Below are 25,000 nucleotides of genomic sequence, written 5' to 3'. Positions count from 1 at the left end.
CGTGACACACCCCTTATAGTGCTCTATCTTGTAATGCCACCCCTGTAGTGCTTTAGCCTGTAATGCCACCCCCTGTAGTGCTTTAGCTTGTAATGTCACCCCCTGTGGTGCTACATCCTATAATACCCCCCCAAGTAGTGCTCCAAACTGTAACACCATCAAACTAAATAGTGGTCCAGCCTGTAGTGTCCCCAGATATAAATAAAAAATCTAAATACCTGACTCCTGTTCACCACCGTCTGTGCTGCAGGCAACAAGCCGGTGTTATTAGCTAGTCGCAGGCAGTCACAATATCACCACAACCTCCTGCGCCTGGTCTCAGGCGGTGCAGTGACATGATCATGAACCCCTATATTCTTATGGAGGTGTTCGTGACCATGTCATCGTGCCACCTGATCTGGGGCAGGAGATTGTGATGATGTCATCGAGACCTCCTGTGTCATTCCACCACCTAATAGGCTTAATGCCTACTGGCCTCTGTGGCCTATAACTGAAAGATGGGTTCGGGAGCCACTAGACTTCACAAATACAAAAAACTAAAAGATAGAATTATGCAACAACACATTGACAGAAAATGTGTTTATATGGAGAAATCTATAAATATACATATTAAAGGGAACCTGTCACCAGTTTTATGGTGTCCTAACTAAGGGCAACATAAATAACTGACTGATTCTCTTAGCAAAATGCTGGGTCACTTTCTTTAATTGACCCAGTCAATCTGCCAACATCTTGTATTGAAAAGCTCCAGCTGATAATGATGAGTCATGAATATTCATGAGCTTCTGACTCTCCCCGCCCACCTGCTGCTGAATGACAGTTTTTTTTCCATATGAATCAGCAGCAGGTGGGCAGAGGAGTGGCTATAGCTCTGAATTAAATATACGCTGGACTCAATGACATCACGCTGGACTCAAATCAGCTCATTAGCATGCGGCATCTTTGTGTGTATATTATGAGATAACCATCTGTCACAGCAGTAAATTAATACATCTAAGGTACTTTTTAGTAGTAAATGATTGTATATAATCAGTTAGATTATAATCAAATATCCACATGACAGGTTCCCTTTAAGTTGATATTGAAGAAGCTATTCTCCTTATCAAGATTCTATATACAGTACATCATCCACAAATTATGCTAAATACTGTAGTTTGTGTCACTGTAGGATTTCTATTCAGAACATCTTCTGATTATGTAATATTAGCCAAATATTTCACTGATACTGCAGACTAAAGGATGTAAGTTCCTTAATCATTGCAAGAGGGATTAGAAAAGATAAAAAATTGGTTTATGTGGATCTTGTTATTCAGAATAGCTCACCTTCTCCATGCCATACTTATTTATAGAAATGCTGGAAAAGCAACATATTCTATCCAATAAACTGGAATATTAAAATGCTGAGTTCTCAGAATCTACTTGGTGACTTTAAAGGACCACTCTGATCAAAAATCATCCGTCACCAGATGTAATATATGTTCCCTACTTCTACATTGTAAAGAATTTCTGCTACCTGCTAATAAATATTCCCCACATTGTACAAGGGACTGCCCTCTCCATGACCCAGTTTTCTTCAAGCTAGTAATATAGTCAGTCATGTTAATTACCGCTCAGTACATAGATGTCAGTGGGCGGTGCACACAGTTAAGCCCCTTCCACAGAGCTGAATGCGCAAAACTAGCAGTTAGAAACGATACCTCATGGAGCCTTAGAGACACAAACCTGAGGTAATTTTACTTTGTAAAGTATGATCTAAGCCCCATCATGTCTTGTTAGTATCCTGTAGGAGAGTAGTCATTGTAACACTATGTAATGCTCTGTAAGTATATTATTCATATGTCTGTATTACAGAACTGCATTAATCCTGTATTTATTTATTTTTACGCCTAATATAGGGCAGTAATAGGCCTAGACGCCTTGTACAGGCTCTGGACTATTACTACTATGGAACGCCTTCCCTGATCTCAGTCAGAGGAAGACGTTCCTGCTTCATAAGAGTTCACTTTTTTTGCCGTTCAGATGCTGTGGTCAAATTTGACCACAGCATTGGAGGGGTTAAATGTCCGCAACTGATGATATCTTCAATAGCAAATATTAGCCTTGGGTACCTGCTGTGTGAAACAGCAGCACTGTGGTTTCTAAAATAGCATAGTATCTTAGGTAATAACATCATTTTGGTTGCTGAGATAAGACCAAACCAAGAAATAATTAATTAGGAGTATTTCAAAATGTCTTTCTGTAGAGTAGATAATAGGGTAGCAAGTGCAACACCCAAATATGTAATAGAACCAGGTGACCATTTATATGGGAAAGTATTTTGCAGCCATTATTGAATATCAAGAGCCAGCCCCATCTTGAGAATTAGAGATTTTGTTAAGCTTATTTTATAATAGTTAACTCTCCCAAAGTCTTCAATGAGTTGTGATACATGAGCCAGAGAAGTCTCTGGAAACATAAGACATGATAATACATCATCCTCAAAGAGACCAGTTCGGTGTTCTATTGACCCAATAATACCAGTAATGTTAGTGGATAGCCAAATAGATTGAGCAAGGAGCTTCATCACCAAAGCAAAATGAGAATAAGAACAAGCTTGTTAGGTGCCATTGGTGTTAGGAAATGTGTTAGATAGTGTCCCCCAAGTATATACCTGATTAGTCAAGCAAGTGTATAGTGCCGTAATTGAAGTAACAAGTGAATAAACCCAAAGGCAGGAAGCACCTCTCACAAATACCCCCAGTGAACCCTATCAAACGTCTTCTCGGCATTCAAAATTAGGAGCAGAAAAGGCATTTTCTAAAGGCACACTGCAATAATATTGATGAAACACCATGTTCCATCCTTTGCTTGTTGTCCCTTAATAAAACCTATCCGATCCCGATATACTAAATGTGGCAAAACATCCACCAATCTGTAGGCTAGAGCTTTAGCATAAACACATTTGAGTCGCATTATTATGACCACTTCCTACTTTCAATGTCGGCAGCACATAGCTTTTACAGGGAAGTCATGTGTCTTGAGCTGGTGGACTGAAATACTGCAGTGGAGCAGCTCAGTGCCAAAATGAACCAGACATAGGTCTAAAACAACTCTTTTGTGAACCCTACTGCATATTGGGCTCTGAAGCAGACAAATGGACACTGCACCTCTGCAAGGTTGCATTGGCAGAAAAGGCTTTCATTTTTGTAGCAGTAACTCTGCTGATTGGCAAAGGGTTGCCTTCTCTGATGAGTCATGTTGTCTGCTTCATCAAATGGATGGACTTTGGTGCGTCATGCGAGAAACACCAGAGATCAAACTCCCTGCAACCATTGCTGGAAGAACGAAAGCTAGGGTTGGCAGCAATATAGTCTGGGGAATGTTTTTGTGGCATTCTTTCTGTGACATGTCCAACACTGTTGGAAAATGAATGACCAAGACTTGCAAGTATTACCCTGGCTACCTAAATGTGCGGCTGATCACCCAGAAATTATTACACATAAATAATTTGTAGGCAGCACACCGACCTGTGTAAACAAGGATGAACTGCCAACAAACAATCTTTATTTGGCTGACTGCTCGTAGTAATGATCGTTCATCCTCATACAGAAGTGATGATCAGGAACAGGGGCAGACTGGGAACTTAAAGTGGCCTTGAAAAAAATCTAAAAGTGGTTTTGAAAAAAATCTAAAAGTGGCCAGTGTTATTAACAGGTCTAAATTGATAGAAGGTGGGGCAACACAAGTAGAGTCTGCAATACCACAGTACAGCACAAAATAATGAACCAGCGCAACCAAATGCCACAGTGCAGCACAAAACACTGACCCAGAAGCTGCCCTTCTGTGGTGGCTAGCACCAGCTGTCATGTTCTATCCTCCTCCTCCAGTTGTCTCTAATTAAGATATGGAGCAGTGGCTTACTAGGTAAGATGCTGGACACAGCAACAAGCCTGTCCGACCTTCAGCATTCTGCCTGGACTTCTCCTAGTAATGGCCCTATAGTGCCCCCAGAAGTATGCTCCCCAAGTAGCCAAAGAAAAAAAAAAACGAAGTCCACGTCCAAGTTGGCGTCTATGGTACAGGCCTCTTCTAGCTTGCAGCCTGAGGTGCATGCCTCCCTGCGCCATTTGTACACTGCCTCTTATGTTAGGCTGTGGCCTATAAGGGTGAATGGTGGGGCAGAGAGCCATGAGCTCCTGTGCCCTGCTGCAATATTCAATTGTATCACTATCCTGAGGATGATATTACAAATAGATTTAGGAGGGCACCTGCAGCTGCCAGCCAGGTATGGAAAGTATCTAAAGCTTCCAGCGCTAATTAACATAGAGAGTGCCAGATCATTATGTACCTGGCCAGCAGCAGCGAGGAGGCCTTTGGTGGCCCCACTGAGCATCCCTGTAGGGTCTATGGCCAGTCCACCCTAGATGGACATTTATTCCCAATCATTGTCCTTTGTATTGGCTCATGTAAGTGGAAAATCATATAAACACTGTCGCTGTTGTGTTTGCGTGGAAGGGGAGCACAAATTCACTATAGTTTGGAAGATGGGAGACCCTGGGGAGCTCATCCAGGACATCGATTAGAACCCTCTGCTGATTTATTATATTATAAGCAGGCTCAGAATTCTGTACTGGGGGACACTGTACAATGCTCCTGAGTGTAAGATAGCAATGCATCATAGCAGGTAAGTGCTCATTCCTTCTGAAGCTGACATTTAGAGATGGAACATAGAGAGGGGAAGAATGCTGAAAATAACTGATTCTGATGTACATCTTATTGTAGTTAGAAATACTATTTAATTAGTCAAATACACAAACATGCCGATTTCTTTTAAAAATGGTAATATGCGAATCAATTTTGCATTAATTAATTTCAGTAGGGAAATACGTTTGAATAGTATTTTGGGGTTATTCTGCTTTCCTCTTCATTCTGTTTTCCTGTTTGAAATTTAAAACATCTTTTTACTCCAATCAATTAACCCTTAGAGGTCTCTGCAATTTTCTATTTTTGCATTTTCGTTTTTTCCCTTCCCATAGTGACTAACTTTTTTTCTTTTTCAGTTCACATAGCCTTATGAGGGCTTATTTTTTTTGCGGAACAAGTTGTCCTTTCTAATGGAGCCATTTACAGTTGCATACAATGTAGTGGGAAGCAGAAAAAAAAATCCAAATGGGGAAAAAAAAAATGATCACAATATTCTGACCCCTATAACTTTTTTATAGTTATGTGTACGGGGCTGTGTGAGAGCTCATTTTTTGTGTAGCTATCTGTACTTTTCAGAGATACCAATTTGAAGTGTGTGTGACTTTTTGATCACTTTTTATGAAAAAAAAATTATTGGGGAGTTGAAGTGACAAACAAATGGCGCATTGGCTGTTTTTTTTTTCCTGTTGCTCCATTTGCCGTATGCCATTAATATTGTTATATTTTAATTGTATGGGCATTTTAGCATGCAGCAATGCCCATGATGTTTATTTATTTATTGGTTAAAGGGAACCTGTCACCAATTTTATGGTGTCCTAACTAAGGGCAACATAAATAAGTGACTGATTCTCTTAGCAAAATGCTGGGTCACTTTCTTTAATTGACCCAGTCAATCTGCCAACATCTTGTATTGAAAAGCTCCAGCTGATAATGATGAGTCATGAATATTTATGAGCTCCTGACTCTCCCCGCCTACCTGCTGCTGATTGACATTTTTTTCCATATGAATCAGCAGCAGGTGGGCAGGGGAGTGGCTATATCTCTGAATTAAATAAACGCTGGACTCACTGATATCACGCTGGACTCAAATCAGCTCATTAGCATGCGGCATGTGGCATCTTTGTGTGTATATTATGAGGTAACCATCTGTCACACCAGTAAGTGAATACATCTAAGGTACTTTTTAGTAGTTAATGATTGTATATAATTAGTTAGATTATAATCAAATATCCACATGACAGGTTCCCTTTAAGTATTTTTACTTTAAGGAAAGGGGGTTGATTTGAACTCTTATTTTACTTTTTCATTTTTTATATTTATGTTAATTTGTTTTTTTTAACCTTTTTTTAACTTTTTTTTTAAGTCACCCTGGATGACAATTACTGGCAATGATTAGTTTGCCCATTGTGTTCATTGATAGCTATATAGCCATCATTGAACACTTAATTTTCAATATAACAATACAGAGCTGCCATCTAGTGGCCTGTATAGGTATATTCATCTAATAGACTCCAAAGCCTGCTTGAGGCTTCGGGCTATTAGAGCATTGTAACAGGTTCCCCCTGATCTCAGCCAGGGGACACTGTTACCAGAGCGGGAGCGGGCGGCTTCCGCTTCTGGACTGCTCAGATGCCGTGGTCACATTTGACCTTATGGCTGATTGCATACATGTGCCGTGAGTGTCTGCTATTTTAAACAGTAGAAACCCGGTGGCTATGGCGCCTGCTGCACATGCGAGCGGCCACTATGTTTTAAGACCGTACATGTATGGCAGAGGTCCTGAAGGAGTTAATCATAATCACCTTTCAATTGCTTTTAATGGGATGACTAATGCATAGCAGAAGGCACATGAAAATAACATTCAAACATGGATAGCCAAGAATCACGATATTTCTACAAAGACATTAAAAATCACTCGTATTGTTCTAGTGTGCTGTTCTGGCATGTGACATCTTACCATTAATCTGAGGTTGGCAGGTTGGCAGGCAGGAGATATGATACAATCTCATAACAAGAACAGAAAGGTCACATCAAGCTTTTGGCTTAGTCTGCTGTATGGAGATCTGGAGGCTATATTTGTATGATAGTGAGGGATATACGAAGAGGCTTTATTCTATAGATAGAGATATATTAAATAGCAAGTTACAGTGCAGGGAGAATCAGAAGCAGCAGCTTAAATGTAGAGTAAAATACTGTATAAATTGTATGTATGATGTAAAGATGTAGCAAATGTTACGATGTTGTGATACAGATTTAAATAGGTTGGCTAATCTGAGACATTGGTGGTATATTGGTAGGACTTGTCACCTATTATTCACAATAATATATTAAATAGGTGACAAGTCTGAGAGGCTAGCAAATGAATAAAGGGAGAATAGTTTAATAATAATAATACGTCAATTTCTGTAGGATTGAGGGATAGTAAGTACAACTTAATATTATCATAAATACCATACTTACCCATTGTTAAATGGTTATTAACTTTTCAAACAGCTTTGCTTAAATCAATAGTACAAGTGACCATAAGAAACATTTTTATATGTTACAGAGACATTTCTAGTCCACATGTTATCAGCTTTTAGCCCCCCCCCCCCCGATAATTACTTTTCTGTTTGAAATATGTTTTGAATCCGTCCAAATGTCAATATTAGGCTGCTTTCACACTAGTGTTCGCTGGTCCGCTCGTGAGCTCCGTTTGAAGGAGCTCACGAGCGGACCCGAACGCAGCCGTCCAGCCCTGATGCAGTCTGAATGGAGGCGGATCCGCTCAGACTGCATCAGTCTGGCGGCGTTCAGCCTCCGCTCCGCTGGCCTCCGCACGGACAGGCGGACAGCTGAACGCTGCTTGCAGCGTTCGGGTGTCCGCCTGGCCGTGCGGAGGCGTGCGGATCCGTGCGGATCCGTCCAGACTTTCAACGTAAGTCAATGGGGACGGATCCGTTTGAAGATGCCACAATGTGGCTCAATCTTCAAGCGGATCCGTCCCCCATTGACTTTACATTGAAAGTCTGGACGGATCCGTACTAGGCTATTTTCACACTTAGCTGTTCTATGCTAAAAATAATGCAGACGGATCCGTTCTGAACGGAGCCTCCGTCTGCATTATTATGAGCGGATCCGTTCAGAACGGATCCGCCCGAACGCTAGTGTGAAAGTAGCCTTAGTGTTGATCGAGCACCAAAGTGCTCGGGTGCTCTGGCCGAACACATCGGTATGCTTGTGTGCTCTACCGAGCACCCGAGCACAATGGAAGTCAATGGGAGAACCACAGGCACCCCCTGCTCGGAAGAGAAGAGATGGTGTCTGGTTCACAAAAAAAGGTTAGAAATTGATGGAAACCCCATCAAAATGGTTTGGAAACAGCATTAAGAGGATAGCTGGATACGTCTTGGACTCATATTATCTACGACATACAATAGATACAAACACAAAGGTTATATGCCAAAAGCCAGGTATGTGCAAGCCATCAATCTATCCATGAGAAAGATAAGAGGCTTAGGGCTCTTTCACACTTGCGTTCTTTTTTTCCGGCATAGAGTTCCGTCGTCGTGGCTCTATGCCGGAAGAATCCCGATCAGGATTATCCTAATGCATTCTGAATGGAGAGAAATCCGTTCAGGATGCATCAGGATGTCTTCAGTTCAGGACCGGAACGTTTTTTGGCCAGAGAAAATACCGCAGCATGCTGCGCTTTTTGCTCCGGCCAAAAATCCTGAAGACTTGCCGCAAGGCCGGATCCGGAATTAATGCCCATTGAAAGGCATTAATCCGGATCCGGCCTTAAGCTAAATGTCGTTTCGGCGCATTGCCGGATCCGACGTTTAGCTTTTTCTGAATGGTTACCATGGCTGCCGGGACGCTAAAGTCCTGGCAGCCATGGTAAAGTGTAGCGGGGAGCGGGGGAGCAGCATACTTACCGTCCGTGCGGCTCCCGGGGCGCTTCAGAGTGACGTCAGGGCGCTCCACGCGCATGGATGACATGATCGCATGGCACTTCATCCATGCGCATGGGGCGCTCTATTCTGGAGCGCCCCGGGAGCCGCACGGACTGTAAGTATACTGCTCCCCCGCTCCCCACTACTACTATGGCAACCAGGACTTTAATAGCGTCCTGGCTGCCATAGTAACACTGAACGCATTTTGAAGACGGATCCGTCTTCAAATGCTTTCAGTTCACTTGCGTTTTTCCGGGTACGGCGTGTAATTCCTGCAAATGGAGTACACGCCGGATCCGGACAACGCAAGTGTGAAAGAGCCCTTAGTCAGCATACCTTACAATGGCAGCCTTGTGCACTATGAGACATCCAAACCAGCTCTCATCTGACTGAGAGCCAGTAAGCCTCAAAGCTGCTTCACATCTGTTGGATGGCTTTGGTGGACCTGCGCACCTAGATCAATATCATTAGGGCAACAAAAAGTTTTCTGATTGTCCTAGCATAATATTCAATAACCCTTCTATAACAAGGCAGGTTCTGCTCATTTGCATGTCTTTCCCATATGCCCATGTTTATGCAAATGAGTTTTTACATGACAAAACTGTATAAAAAGGTCATTGGCTATTATGTTAAGACAATCTGAAAACTTTTTGTCACCCTAGGGATATTTATCTAGGTGCGCAGGTCCACCCAAGCCATCCAACAGTCTGAAGTAACTTTGAGGCTTACTGGCTCTCAGTCAGATGAGAGCTGGTTTAGAATATCTCATAGTGCACAAGGCTGCCACTGTAAGGTATGCTGACTCAGACTGTCACCTGTCTCATGGATAGATTGATGGCTTGCATATACCTGGCTTTTGGCATATAGCCTTTGTATGGTTGTCTATTGTATGTCGTAGATAATAGGAGTCCAAGACGCATCCAGCCATCCTCTTAATGCTGGTTCCAAACCATTTTGATGGGGTTTCCATCCATTTCTAACCTTTTTTTGTGAACCAGACACCCTCTCTTCTTCAGAGCAGGGGGTGCCTGGTTTGATGCTCGGGGCTCCCATTGACTTTCTTTGTATTAAAGAGCACCCGCGGTATTCGGCCAAGCACTCCGATGTGCCGAGCATAGCGATGCTCGAGCCAAACAGCAGTTCGGCCGAGCATGCTTGCTCAACACTTGTCAATATATATTTAATATAAGAAAAAGAACTGGATCGCACATCCTCAATACTATGCTTTTATCTAACTGCTTCTCAGCATAATTAACATCGCTTCTCAGCGCAATATATCGTATACCTACCCCTATGCTACATATTGTACATGAGGCATTAATATACAATTTGATCAAAAAGCATAGGCCCACTCACCACGACAAGGTTGCCCCTTTGAATGGGACCCTAACCTAAATTTGGTGCAGCACTGCATGGCCACCACCAACGCAACAGCACCGCCCCAACAGGCAGCAGGGCCCAGAAGCCAAACAGCACCCCCGCTGTCTGGCAAAGCCACCTTGGTACTGGGCCCCACCAACCCATCAGGACAGCACCAAAGCAAAAAATGGCCGCTGTGCAGTACTGCACCATGTATCACACACTCTCGGGAACTCCAACTGAGAGGTAGGAATTTATACCCTTATGCAAAATTCTGCTAATTAAAAGCACCTGGGCCGAATGGGGTGGAGTGCTGATACCAGTGGGGAAAAGAACATAGATTATACAAAACGTATTAAATATAAAAAGAACTGGATTGCACATCCTAACTGCTTCTCTTCTTTGAGAGTGGCCTATTACATCCCCTAATATAACTTTTATCCATTCATACCCCTCTCAATCTCATCCTTCAGAACTTGTTCTGTCATCCAACTGTATCCACTTCATGCATTCAGAAGCACTACAAATATTGGATTGTGACTGGATCATCTGAATCATGCAGCTTTATATAAACTCCCCTATTTTGTTAAGATTGCTGGACCAATGTACTAAACAAGCACCCCTATCTCCTCATAGAGGAGAGGCCTTAGGAGCAGGGCCCTCATTCCTCGTTTAACTGTTCACCTGTTTGTTGCTATGTAATGTATGATTTTATTTGTACATGAACCTTTTGATTGCCAAGTTCTGCATAATATGTTGGTGCTATATAAATGAAGATTATCATTATTATTGTTATTATTACTATACCACTGGTTTCCCAAGCAAATCAAAATAATACAGAGCTGTTAGTGTACCTGAAATGAAGATTGGAGGGGTCTAGCTACTGTACATATGCCCATCATATCATATTCCCTAGGATCGGCATGTTCCCTTCTGAAGGCCTCTTCATAGCTTTGCTTCATGTAGTCTCTAGACCAATAACCAGCTACCATTGTGTCTGAGACAAAAGTGGTACTCATTACTGAAGATGATAGACCTCCATTCCTGACTTGCTGTGCACCGTGATAGCCTATGAGAGTAGGGGTGTGAAGGAAATGGGACAATTGTAGATGGATGTCTAGCTCGTAGCTCGATGTCATGAAAAAACTTCTAATGGTTTGTGTAGACACTATTTGCTGCCATAGGCTTGGTATATAACATCCAATTCCACTTGCAGTACAAAATAGATTACAATACACCATTCCTCTAATCAGATGATCCGTTCATGCAGAGGTTCGCATCTGTGCACCTCTTGCTGTTATTCCAGTTGGTCGCCGTTCTCCCAACCACCAGCCTAAGCACAGCGATCCTTTGGAGTGATAAACCAAGGTCTTTCAGTTCACTAATTTTGTCCCCCTCCATTTGCGACAGGTGGCAATGACTTTCAATGAACAGGAACCATAGCACAATCATCTGACATGACTTGATTTTTGAGGTTTCATGTGGCTAAAAAACTTTGCTTTCAATCTGGCTTTTAATACCCCTCCCCCACATGCCACAGATTGGAGCTAGGTGCTTGAAAATTTGATCATCTGAAGATCTTAGAAACACCTGCTACTTCTACAGTTTGTATAACCTTACTGCTTGTTCTTCTTGGTGTTGTAATTTCAATGTTGAGGAGTGTATATGCCAAACAGTTGCACAAACCATCCATAGGCTGTCATGTTCAAAACAAAGTTAAACTACATACTAAACTTTTTGGAGATGGCTAACTGTATAGAAAAGCCCAGCATTGTGTGCTTTCATATACATTAAGTTGTTTTCTGACATAAGGCTGCCATAGGCCCTAGTGGACCTCCAGAGGTCTGTACTAAATGTGGTGTGAATAGACTTTGCCTTGAATTTTAGATCCACTAGGAGATATCTAACTGGACCTCAATGGTGGTGTTGAATGTGTAGGAAGCAGCCACCTTTTTCTGTCCATCCAAAAGTCGGCATATATGCTGAAAAGTGGCTATGCCAGATAAGGTGAACTTTGGCAGTCTGTCCCTCCGCTGGAACAAACTAACATCCAATGTTACATGGCAATTAGAGTATCTAGGCTTGAAATCCTATCTTATTAGCAGTGCTAAAAGTATTAGGATGGGTTCACATCTGCGCTATGAATTCAAGCAGTTTAGTTTGTTCCAGCGGAGGAACAGACTGCCAAAGTTCACCTTATCCGGCATAGCCACTTTTCAGCATATATGCAGACTTTTGGATGGACAGAAAATGTTGCGTCCGGCATGTATGCTGGATACAGTGACAGGATTACAGTGCCACAGTTCACAACGCAGGTGTGAACCTGGCCTTAGGTATCCCCTTCCTCCTTCACTCTAAAAACTAAATTCTGCTAAGCCAATCTGATTGGTTCTTATTCATTATTTCTTTTTTATATTGATATCTAAAGCAATATATATGTGCACATTGATAAAACTAATAAACCTGTGTGTAGCTGTTAATGAAAAAAAAAATCTGGCCTTAAAAAATATTTAATGGTACTTTATTTTTGGCAGCAATGATCATATGTATGTTATCTAAAAAAAGCTAATGTTAGTATTCTATTTGGTTACACTGTAACAATCTGAGAAATACTCAGAACTACTTGTCACTGCTCTTCAGAGTGAGGGACCATCTTCTGGGGAGAACAAAACTTCCTATTCACACTGCTACTGTAGATTTTTCCTGCTCTCTACAGACCATCTACATAGTACTGTCAGGTCAAAACTGGTGACAGACTACCTTCAAAGTGAACCTGTCACCATAATGTGCAGCGCAGTCTGTAGGCAACATGTTATACCTGTATAGAGCAGGATATGGTGAGCACGATGGCCATAGTGACAGGTTCTCTTTAAGTGTTTTTTAGTGCAGCAATATATAAAACTGGAAAGTAATACTGCGATCATGTATTTATTTACCACTATTCCCATATTAGGAAAAATATTGATTATTAACATTTAATGGTATTTTACACTTTTGAAACACTGTTAACAGTTTCATATCTTAAAGGGTTTATCCAACCCCAAAAAGACCCCTAATGCACAGGCCCTTCATATAGATGGGGTTGATCATGGGGAGATGCAGCAGCAGCCGTGTGAGAATCAGGAGTGACGTAGGTGCCGGGGAGCAGGGTAAGTATAATCTATAGGAGGTGCCCGGGCATTGGGGGGGGGGGAGTCATTATAGAGGTTTTGATAGAAAATATAAAAGATGCAGTATTGTGTTATAATTGTTATGTATTCAGCATAAGCACTGCATTGGGTTGGGGAAGGCAGAGATTAAAGCAGATATTAAATCAGTTTGTAGAGATGCAAGAAGAGATTAACTGTTTGAAATAATTTGGAAAATGAGAATGAAGGGTAAAGAATATCTCATTACCAGGCAGTTATTGGAAAGCTGGATACAGGAGCAGACAAGAATAAGGGAACAGTGCTATGATTGCTTGAATGAATAAATCCTCTTTAATGCTGGCAATATAAAAACATGACTTGAGATGTATCCAAATAATAGATTAGCAAAAATAGATTCAGTAACTCAGCTGTGCTATCATTTTTCATGGAAATGAGATAATAAAGCATATTTGTTATTAATATAAAATGTTTGTGTTGTATTTGCTTATCGAATTATACAGTACTATATCAACACCTGTCACCAGGATCAACCCTATTAAACCAGCCTGCTGAATAAAGCTAGTTTCACACTAGTGTATATTCTGTACCGAGTGTGCCTTATTATATTTGAGTTAAGATTTAACTTTTATTTATATCATTAAAATAGATGAGACAATGGAGTAAAGTGAACTCCTGCGCTATTTAGGGAAGGAGGATAGGGTCTAGATAAACAGAAATAGGCCTGGTGGAGTTCCTGTACAGGGAGTGCAGAATTATTAGGCAAGTTGTATTTTTGAGGATTAATTTTATTATTGAACAACAACCATGTTCTCAATGAACCCAAAAAACTCATTAATATCAAAGCTGAATATTTTTGGAAGAAGTTTTTAGTTTGTTTTTAGTTTTAGCTATTTTAGGGGGATATCTGTGTGTGCAGGTGACTATTACTGTGCATAATTATTAGGCAACTTAACAAAAAACAAATATATACCCATTTAAATTATTTATTTTTACCAGTGAAACCAATATAACATCTCAACATTCACAAATATACATTTCTGACATTCAAAAACAAAACAAAAACAAATCAGTGACCAATATAGCCACCTTTCTTTGCAAGGACACTCAAAAGCCTGCCATCCATGGATTCTGTCAGTGTTTTGATCTGTTCACCATCAACATTGCGTGCAGCAGCAACCACAGCCTCCCAGACACTGTTCAGAGAGGTGTACTGTTTTCCCTCCTTGTAAATCTCACATTTGATGATGGACCACAGGTTCTCAATGGGGTTCAGATCAGGTGAACAAGGAGGCCATGTCATTAGATTTTCTTCTTTTATACCCTTTCTTGCCAGCCACGTTGTGGAGTACTTGGACGCGTGTGATGGAGCATTGTCCTGCATGAAAATCATGTTTTTCTTGAAGGATGCAGACTTCTTCCTGTACCACTGCTTGAAGAAGGTGTCTTCCAGAAACTGGCAGTAGGACTGGGAGTTGAGCTTGACTCCATCCTCAACCCGAAAAGGCCCCACAAGCTCATCTTTGATGATACCAGCCCAAACCAGTACTCCACCTCCACCTTGCTGGCGTCTGAGTCGGACTGGAGCTCTCTGCCCTTTACCAATCCAGCCACGGGCCCATCCATCTGGCCCATCAAGACTCACTCTCATTTCATCAGTCCATAAAACCTTAGAAAAATCAGTCTTGAGATATTTCTTGGCCCAGTCTTGACGTTTCAGTTTGTGTGTCTTGTTCAGTGGTGGTCGTCTTTCAGCCTTTCATACCTTGGCCATGTCTCTGAGTATTGCACACCTTGTGCTTTTGGGCACTCCAGTGATGTTGCAGCTCTGAAATATGGCCAAACTGGTGGCAAGTGGCATCTTGGCAGCTGCACGCTTGACTTTTCTCAGTTCATGGGCAGTTATTTTGCGCCTTGGTTTTTCCACACGCTTCTTGCGACCCTGTTGACTATTTTGAATAAAACGCTTGATTGTTCGATGATCACGCTTCAGAAGCTTTTCAATTTTAAGAGTGCTGCATCCCTCTGCAAGATATCTCACTATTTTTGACTTTTCTGAGCCTGTCAAGTCCTTCTTTTGACCCATTTTGCCAAAGGAAAGGAAGTTGCCTAATAATTATGCACACCTGATATAGGGTGTTGATGTCATTAGACCACACCCCTTCTCATTACAGAGATGCACATCACCTAATATGCTTAATTGGTAGTAGGCTTTCGAGCCTATACAGCTTGGAGTAAAACAACATGCATAAAGAGGATGATGTGGTCAAAATACTAATTTGCCTAATAATTCTGCACTCCCTGTATTGTAGGGTGCGTTTTATATGTATTGGGAAGGAGCCTAGTCAGGCCAGTAACTCTCCCTACGTGCTCATCCTACTAATCTAGTCAGTGTAAATGCCTCGGTGGCTGTAGTCGGGGCACTCGTCCTTAGAAGGACGACCCCAGCCTCAGGAACCTCGGGCCTATACTGTAGGTCCCTATACTCTTACCTCCCTAGTAGAAATTTCCTGTATCATCCTCCGACGCATTTTGCCAAGTAGGAACTTGGCTCTTCAGGGAAAAGGATGTCCAGGTGCCAGAAGCAGTGGCTGTGCACCTGTTTCGATCATGCGGCAGTGGCAATCTGATAGTGCTCTTGCGTCTCTTTTAAATGCATGCCGCTCCGCCCACATTCAAATTGACCAATAGGTTACTGTGTGCACTACGCATTGGTTACTCCCCCCCACAGTTACCTGTCATGTCCAAGCGGAGACGTACACAGCGAGGTGCCGCCTCCTGAGTGGGTCGGGCTTGCTGTGCTCCGCTGCTAGCCGGAAGTGATGTGGTACTGGGGCGTGACTAGTTGTCATGGGGACCTCACACCCCGTCCCTGGCCTGTCCTCCGTACAGCAAGGTTCTAGTTATGATCACTGCGTGTCATATTGGGCTCGGCTAGATTTGAGAAAGGAAAATGAAGTTAACACTGACTGTCAAAGGATAAAGGTTGCGTTAACCCTATCTATCTTGGATGTTATAAAGCGATTTCTAAATACTGCGGTATCTATAGCCATAAAGTCGGTATTAGGTTTGCAGGGGTTTTGCTGGTCAGTGTATGGGAACCGTAGACTGTACTGGCGCCTTGAGTAGATAGACATTGACTAGATTCATATATTCTTGCTTATTCATATTTATATATGAGGATATATATTATCCAGTGCAGTCTACAATGCACTTTTTTTACAGTCAGAGACAGTGGACTACTGTAAAGGTAGACAGGATTTTTATATAGGGAAAGGTGGTATACTGAATTTGTTGGTAAAACACATAGATGGACCTGCCTCCTGTATATATAATTCATGTTTTTACTACAGGAAGGGCTTATACGAAAGGTATTCGTTTAGGCCATTTGGTGTTACAGATTTCAGTCTATAGATCCACCTTCTTTCTGCCTTAAGGATCATTTTATCCCAGTCACCTCCCCTCCTTGGCTTTGGGACATATTGGATACCTATAAATTTAAGGCAGGTGGTGTTTCCACCATGGCAGAGATTAATATGCCGTGCCACTGATGTGTCTTTTTTATTTTGTATGTCATTAAAGTGATCCTTTAAACCTAATACCGACTTTATGGCTATAGATACCGCAGTATTTAGAAATCGCTTTATAACATTCAAGATAGATAGGGTTAACGCAACCTTTATCCTGTGACAGTCAGTGTTAACTTCATTTTCCTTTCTCAAATCTAGCCAAGCCCAATATGACACGCAGTGATCATAACTAGAACCTTGCTGTACGGAGGACCGGCCAGGGACGGGGTGTGAGGTCCCCATGACAACTAGTCCTGCCCCAGTACCACGTCACTTCCGGCTAGCAGCGGAGCACAGCGAGCCCGACCCACTCAGGAGGCGGCACCTCGCTGTGTACGTCTCCGCTTGGACATGACAGGTAACTGTGGGGGGGAGTAACCAATGCGTAGCGCACACAGTGACCTATTGGTCAGTTTGAATGTGGGCGGAGCGTCACGCATTTAAAAGAGACGCAAGAGCACTATCAGATTGCCACTGCCGCATGATCGAAACAGGTGCACAGCCACTGCTTCTGGCACCTGGACATCCTTTTCCTTGAAGAGCCAAGTTCCTACTTGGCAAAATGCGTTGGAGGATGATACAGGAAATTTCTACTAGGGAGGTAAGAGTATAGGGACCTACAGTATAGGCCCAAGGTTCCTGAGGCTGGGGGTCGTCCTTCTAAGGACGAGTGCCCTGATTACAGCCACCAAGGCATTTACACTGACTAGATTAGTAGGATGAGCATGTAGGGAGAGTTACTGGCCTGACTAGGCTCCTCCCCAATACATATAAAACGCCCCCTACAATACAGGAACTCCACCAGGCCTATTTCTGTTTATCTAGACCCTATCCTCCTTCCCTAAATAGCGCAGGAGTTCACTTTACTCCATTGTCTCATCTATTTTAATGATATAAATAAAAGTTAAATCTTAACTCAAATATAATAAGGCACACTCGGTACAGAATATACACTATTTGAGACCACTGAGAGTATTTACTAGTAGGTCTACTTACTTTAGACACCAATAATAAATGTATGAAATAGTTTCACACTAGTGGTAAGAGATCCGGCAGGCTGTTCCTAAAGTGTTGTATGAGCACTCTTCAGAAGGGAAGGAGCACCATATGGTTTTGGAGCAGGGGTGGACACAGACAGCAGAGGGCCCCTGTGCAAAGAATGTGCCTGGGCCCCTCCCACCCAAGACAAATTCTCAACCTAACCTATTCCGTCCTAACATTACTTACAGCATTACAAAACATATACAACATGCAGGGTAAGGCAACTTTCACACCTGCGGCACTGCGATCCGACCACCCGATCCGCAAAGAATGCAAGGAATCGGCCGGATACAAACCGTAGCATGCAGCAACCGCCAACCCAGATGGATCACCTCACCATCCACTTAGTGCACTGAGAGGTCTGTGCCAAAACTACATATAATACTGATAATGTCATCAAATTCCCATTAAGGTATAAAATTACATATATGTATACATTGTGTGGGTAGGCTCCCGACTGACATAGATCACACTCCACAACTGGAACTGAGCAGCAGCCGGGCCATCCTGTGTCTATGTGGTGCAGAAAAAAACCATGGGTAGCCGATAGGACCAAAGATGCTTTCTCCTTGTGCAGGGTATCAGTCATGACCATGATCAATAGCCAGATCTAAAAACAAGAGAATTTTTTTTTTTTTTTTTTTTTAAATAAAAGCAGAGACAATTCTACTTGATTCATAAGTACACATGTTACACTAAACCCACAGTCGGGAACAGAGACAAAAAAAGTACCCGGCGGGAGACACCACTAATTCACTCTAAAATCAACATTCAACCCATTGGGCTTCAATGTTTTCAAAGTATAAATCCAGAATAGCTCACGCTTTTTGAGGAGAGCTTGTCTGTCTCCCCCTCGCCTTCCCAACTTTATCTGTTCCAATATACGGAACCTCAGATCTTTTTGTGTGTGTCCTGCCTCTTTAAAATGTTTGGACAAAGGCAAATCCATTTTCTCTTTCCTAATGGAGTATCGATGTTGGTTTAATCGTGTCTTCACGTCCCACGTGGTCTCACCCACATACCAACTCCCGCAGGGACATGTCAGCTGGTAGACCACGTAGGACGAGTCACACGTCAAGTATAGCTAGATACATTTGAAAATATGGTGTGAATATAGCGTAAGTTACATTCTCACTTACATAAGCACATCTTATAAGGACAAAGGGGCACATTTATTAAGACCTGCGTTTTAGACGACAGGCTTAATAAACCCCTAAGCTGCCTCTGGCCTCTTCATAAATTTGGCCGATCCTCCACCAATTCTAAATGTAAGACAACTTCCTGTTTCCTTCACCCCCCCATGCCACGCCCACTTTTTCAGACATGGCGTGAGCAGGCAAATGTCGCAGATTACGGCTCAACTAACAGTTTTGCCGCAATCTGCGTCTGATATACGCCTATGGGTGGGTTCACACTAGCGTTAGGGATTCCGTTGTGGCTTTCCGTTATAACATGGTTAGTGTGAACCCACCTTAATATTGACATATTTCAGCATCATTAATAACCCCCAAAGTATTCAGCTTCAAAGGAGTATTCAGCTTCAGTGGAGAACTGTGGTGGGTAGCCAGCTGCAACTGTAGTTAACCCCTTAAGGACACAGCCATATTTCACCTTAAGGACCAGGCAATTTTTTGCAAATCTGACCAGTGTCCTTTTATGTGGTGATAACTTTAAAACGCTTTTACTTATCCAGGCCATTCTGAGATTGTTTTTCGTCACATATTGTACTTTATGACACTGGTAAAATGAAGTAAAAAAAAATATCATTTTTATTTCTAAAAAAAATAAGAAATTTACCCAAATTTTAGAAAAATTAGCAAATTTCCAAGATTCAATTTCTCTACTTCTATAACACATAGAAATAACTCCAAAAATAGTTATTACTTTACATTCCCCATATGTCTACTTCATGTTTGGATCATTTTGGGAATGCCATTTTAGTGTTTGGGGATGTTACAAGGCTTAGAAGTTTAGAAGCAAATCTTGAAAATTTTCCGAAATTTTCAAAAACCTAATTTTTAGGGACCAGTTCACTTTGCGAGGCTTACATAATAGAAACCACCCAAAATGACCCCATTCTATAAACTATACCCCTCGAGGTATTTAAAACTGATTTAACAAACATCATTAACCCTTTAGGTGTTCCACAAGATGAAATTTCAGAATTTAAATTTTTTTGCCACATTTTCCATTTTAATCCATTTTTTCCACTAACAAAGCAAGGGTTAACAGCCAAACAAAACTCTATATTTATTGCCCTGACTCTGCAGTTTACAGAAACACCCCATATGTGGTCGTACACTACTGTACGGCCACACGGTTTTTGGAAGGCAGATTTTGATGAACTTGTTTATTTACACCATGTCCCATTTGAAGCCTCCCTGATGCACCCTTACAGTAGAAACTCCCTAAAAGTGACCCCATTTTGGAAACTATGGGAAAAGGTGGCGGTTTTGTTGGGACTATTTTAAGGGTACATATGATTTTTAGCAAAAAAAATAAGAAAAACTAAGTAAAAAAAACTCAAAAAAGTGTAAAAAAAGAAGAAGAAAGTAACAGATGCGCTGTGGGTTTGGCGATGTCGGCCACAGTCAGCACATGCAAAAAAAATTTAAAACTTGTGTGGGGGAGGGGGGCAAGCTGCAGCACGCCTGGTGTGGGGGGGGGGGGGGGGGTTAAGCACGCTAGACCTGCAGGGTATTGCAAAGTGAGGTCACGGTTATGGGCAATCGAGGGTTACTCACTGTTTGTAGGAGAACCCTGGGCAGGCATGCGGCAGTGAAGGAGAGGCTGACACACTCTGTATGTAGGGACCAGGCCTGATGGTGGATGATGTGCCCTGGATGTTGCAGGTGTTTTGAGTGCCTGGGGCAAGGATCGTAACGCCAGTGCCTGTAATGGTGGCACACCGGTTTCCAGTAGCAATAAGTGAGGTACACAGATGGTATGGTGAACCAAACGTTGCTTTACTTGTAACAGTCCAACTTTGTACAATAAAGTGGTCATACAGTCCCTTGCATTCAAATGCTTCACTTAACTTCAATAATGGCAGGTATAATCTTGCAAGATACTCAGAGGGTAAATGATAATGCACACACTCAGACCTTCTCCTCAGAAATAGTGTACACTGTTCCCTTTGAACTCCTGGCTGGCTTTCTATCCCAAGGCCGGGACGCCTAAATGCTGGCTTTTATCCTTGGCAATTAATCTTCCTCCTGTATTGACCCTTGCACTCACTTTATAGTTCCTCTGCCCATCAGCTTATTTATCTTAGCTGGATACTCTGGCTCTGCTTGGCTGGAGGGTACTGCAGGTTTCTCCCAGGAGGCACATCTCTTCTACTGGGGTTGATTCTTCTGAGCTAACATAGGCTCATTAACTGCAGGCAGGCTAGGATCCTTCCACTAGCCTCCTGGTAGCAACTAGAAGCCTGGACTGTCTAGCTGCATGTCAGGAGGAGGCCCTCAGCATATCCTGGGCTGGTGCCTTCTCACTTCTGTCTCCACAGACTCCTGACTACAGACTAACTCCTCCCTGTCTGGGCCTGAACATTTATACTAGGGACTCCCTATCTCCCTCTAGTGTCTAGGATGCCTAACTATACCCCAATAGGCCTGCTATGCATGTCACAGGGGAAACAACACATGTAAAATCACATAGAAAACACCTTAAAATGCATAGTCAAATATAATATCACTGTCCCTTAGGAGTAGGAGTAACACGTGACCCAATTGACCCTTGTGTAGTGCCCACCCCTACCTAGTGGGACACTACAGGGGGGTCTAGGGTAACACAGCCAAGTGCTATGGACTTCAGACACCCGATCAAGGTACTAAAAGTGCTAAAAAAAAACAACTTTTTCCCCCTATCTATCCCTCACTATCCCTGCCTAAATCCGCCTATCCCTATATGTCCCTACAGACTACAGTGCCTGATGGCACAAAAAACTCACTTTTCCAGGGTAGCACTGCCGGAGCTCCTCTCTCCCCGCTTCACGGACCAGCATGAGCGGGGAGAGGAGCTCCGGCATTTCAAACTTGCCGCTCCGCCCGCCCTGCCTCTCTGCCAGCCAATCAGATGTGATCCTGAGAGTTGGCGTGACCGCCACCTCTCAGGATCTAAGGATGGTGATTGGTGGTGTATTATCACACCACCGATCACCGTCCTTTCCGGGTTATCGGGTCATCAGAGACCCGAATAACCCGGAAACGCAGCAAACCGCAGGTCTGAATTGACCTGCGGTTTCCTGCGATCGCCGACACGAGGGGATCACAGGACCCCCCCTGGGCATTGTCCCACGGTGCCTGCTGAATGATTTTAGCAGGCATCGGGTTCCGATCACCGCCCACCCTCTGCTGCAGTGATCGGAACTACACATGATGTACTGGTATGCCATGTGTCCTTAAGTACCAGGACATCATGCCGTAAAGGTACGTTATATGTCCCCAAGAGGTTAAAAAAATAAGAGAGCGGCTCAGACTGCTTCCTGGTTGTAGAGCCAGAGCTGTCTCTGGGAACTTGCCTTCCATGTCACCCCACATGCATGCTGTTTGTTAGCGTGGTCTGCAGCAGCTCAGCCATTATTACTGAAGGCCACACAATTGGGTGCAGCCTTTAAAGTTGGTGGGCGGCCATCCCTATTGTATCAGGCTATGCCACTAATGCGTCTGTACCCTGGGATAGTCTGAAGACTGACAGAGAGAACCCCCTATTTCAAATACCTTAAATGCTGCAATCACTATTGACCACAGCATTAACGGGGTTAAACTGCCAGGATCAGAGTTTGCTCTGAGCTAGCAACCTTGTGAACACATTGGTCAGAGTCCACAATATTTTAATGTCCTTCTTTCTCCGTATGTGCATCATGATCACACTTTCTGTTTTAAGTTTATAAATTCTTCACTACCCTAAGGGCTTACAGGTGAAAGTCGAAAAATTAGAATATTATGCAAAGTTAATTTATTTCAGTAATGCAACTTAAAAGGTGAAACTAATATATGAGATAGACTCATTACATGCAAAGCAAGATGTTTCAAGCCTTTATTTGTAATAATTTGGATGATTATGGCTTACAGCTTCTGAAAACCCCAAAGTAACAATCTCAGGTCCCCTTTGCTCAGGGGGTATGGATTAATGAGCTGACTAGAGTGTGACACTTTGAGCCTAGAATATTGAACCTTTTCACAAAATTCTAATTTTAAGCTGCATTAATGCAATTCCTTTAATTTGCATTACTGAAATAAATTGACTTTTGCACGATATTCTAACTTTTTGAGTTTCACCTATACTTTAAAAAAAAAATGTTTTTTCCAGGTCTGTCTCCTAGTACCCATTTGTGTGCTATCCATTTTTATTTTGCTTTCTAGCAAGAAAATTGAACCAAAGTAGCATGCTGTGATTTTCTCTGCATGGGCTGATGGTCCATTTGGAAAAGAATTGTCCCATTGACTATATATAACGTGTCAGTGTTCATTCCATGTCACATTATACATTCGGACAGAACACAGAAGTGAATATCGCTCCTGTAAAAAATGGATTATGGGTGCAAAATATAATCCATTCATACTATCCATTATTATCATACTCAGGTTAGGTCATTATCCAATTACTTCTAGGTACTAGGTAAACAGATAGCAACGCCAAGACATTCCCTCCTCCACCTGATATAGTTGGTGCATGGATAGCATTGTCAGTGCTATAACATGTCTCTTTAGATTGCTAGAACCGACTTGCTTCAAGAGATTTCCTTTCTATGTGATTTCCAGTGCAGAATATACAGGAATGACATGCTTTACAGTAATAAGATAGACCATTAGTACAATTGTCTTTCAGCTTCAGCGATTCCACTGCAAGAGAAAAATGACCTTAATATTTCTGCAGATCATTTTGTTCTCTACACAATAGTAAATAGCATAGAATCACTGATAGAAGAGGAGGACAATAGTAAAACTGGGAGATGTTCTAAAACGTACCCTCCAATTCCAGTTCAGGGATCTTTCAGCTTTTTCCATCCATCCCCTGCAGTAAATTAGGTGAATACTCTTTTGTGAACACTTCATTATAACCATCTACTGTATAGCAGAAATTCTCTTACTGACTACTAAACCTGCATGGATGACTTCATATATTTATGTATATCCAATAAAAAAGGTTTCAGTGACCTACAAAAGGAAATATTAAGGATTGAATTCTCTTACAGTAGGTCTGTAAAATAATAGGCTTCTATGGCTAACATTTTTATACACAGTAGATTGGTGATGTTACAGTTGTGTTAAAGTGAAGAGAACAAGCTTTATTCCATAAAATCCAAATATGATTTTTCTTAAATTATATATATATATATAAAATTCTATTATTTTCCATGAGCTAAAGCATTTGAGTGCATTTTGAGAGGTCATGGGAGGTTACTGACAGCAGGAGGTAAACAATCTGCTTAAATCTTCTTTATGGCAGGTCCTGCAATCCCTGTTGGAGTGGATGTGCAAGTTGAGAGTCTGGATAGCATATCTGAAGTTGATATGGTAAGCTGTAATTGATTTTGATTTTAGTCGAGAATGTTACATGATATAATACAATACATAATGAATATAGGTATCCTTTTTAACGTGTGCTGAGTAAACTGAAGAACCTGTCACCTGCACCTTAAAGGGGTTGTCCAATAATATATAATGATGACCTATCGGTCATCATTATCAGATCGGCAGGGGTCCGGGTCCCAGAACCCCTGCTGGTCAGCTGTTACAGGGAGCTGCCGCACTCACTGGAGCTCTGGTGAGCGCTGTAAGCTTCTCTCCCAAGCGGCTGCGCTTGGTTTTGCGGCTCAGCCCCATTCACTTCAATGGGGCAGAACTGCAACTTGGCCATGTGACTGATGTATGGTGACTTCACATGGCCTAGGAAGAGGCCGCAACAGTCACTGAGTGCCCGACCTCTTCTAACAGCTGATCAGCGAGGTGCCAGGTGTCAGAACCCAGTCGATCTGATATTGATGACCTATCCTGGGGATAGGTCATCATTATTCATTACTGGATAATCCCTTTAACACATAAAACTGACAGATGGCTTGTAACACAGTGAATGTGGATCCTCTGTATTATGGTAGGCATACAAAAATGGATGGCAGTTCATCAAAATGGACGATTTTAAATAAATCGAATGTGCTGTTGAAATTTAACAATGAACAATTGCTTTCAGTGACAGATTATAGACCATTATCGTTTGAAAAGAAGTCGGCTGCGTTTAATATTTTCTTCTGATAGTCAGGCGA

General features: G+C 42.2%; 1 protein-coding gene across 1 annotated transcript in view; it reads left to right on the top strand.

The window, feature by feature from the left end:
• Nucleotides 1–25,000, top strand: part of LOC122935000 (gamma-aminobutyric acid receptor subunit rho-2-like) — a 95,948-nt gene that overhangs the window by 47,826 nt on the left and 23,122 nt on the right. The window contains exon 3 of the mRNA XM_044290708.1: nucleotides 24,187–24,254. Within this exon, the coding sequence (XP_044146643.1) occupies nucleotides 24,187–24,254 (68 nt within the window). The remainder of the gene's footprint in view (nucleotides 1–24,186; nucleotides 24,255–25,000) is intronic.

Source organism: Bufo gargarizans, chromosome 4 (assembly GCF_014858855.1).
Source record: "Bufo gargarizans isolate SCDJY-AF-19 chromosome 4, ASM1485885v1, whole genome shotgun sequence".
Classification (NCBI taxonomy): Eukaryota; Metazoa; Chordata; class Amphibia; order Anura; family Bufonidae; genus Bufo; species Bufo gargarizans.
This window is presented reverse-complemented; position numbering and strand designations above follow the sequence as displayed.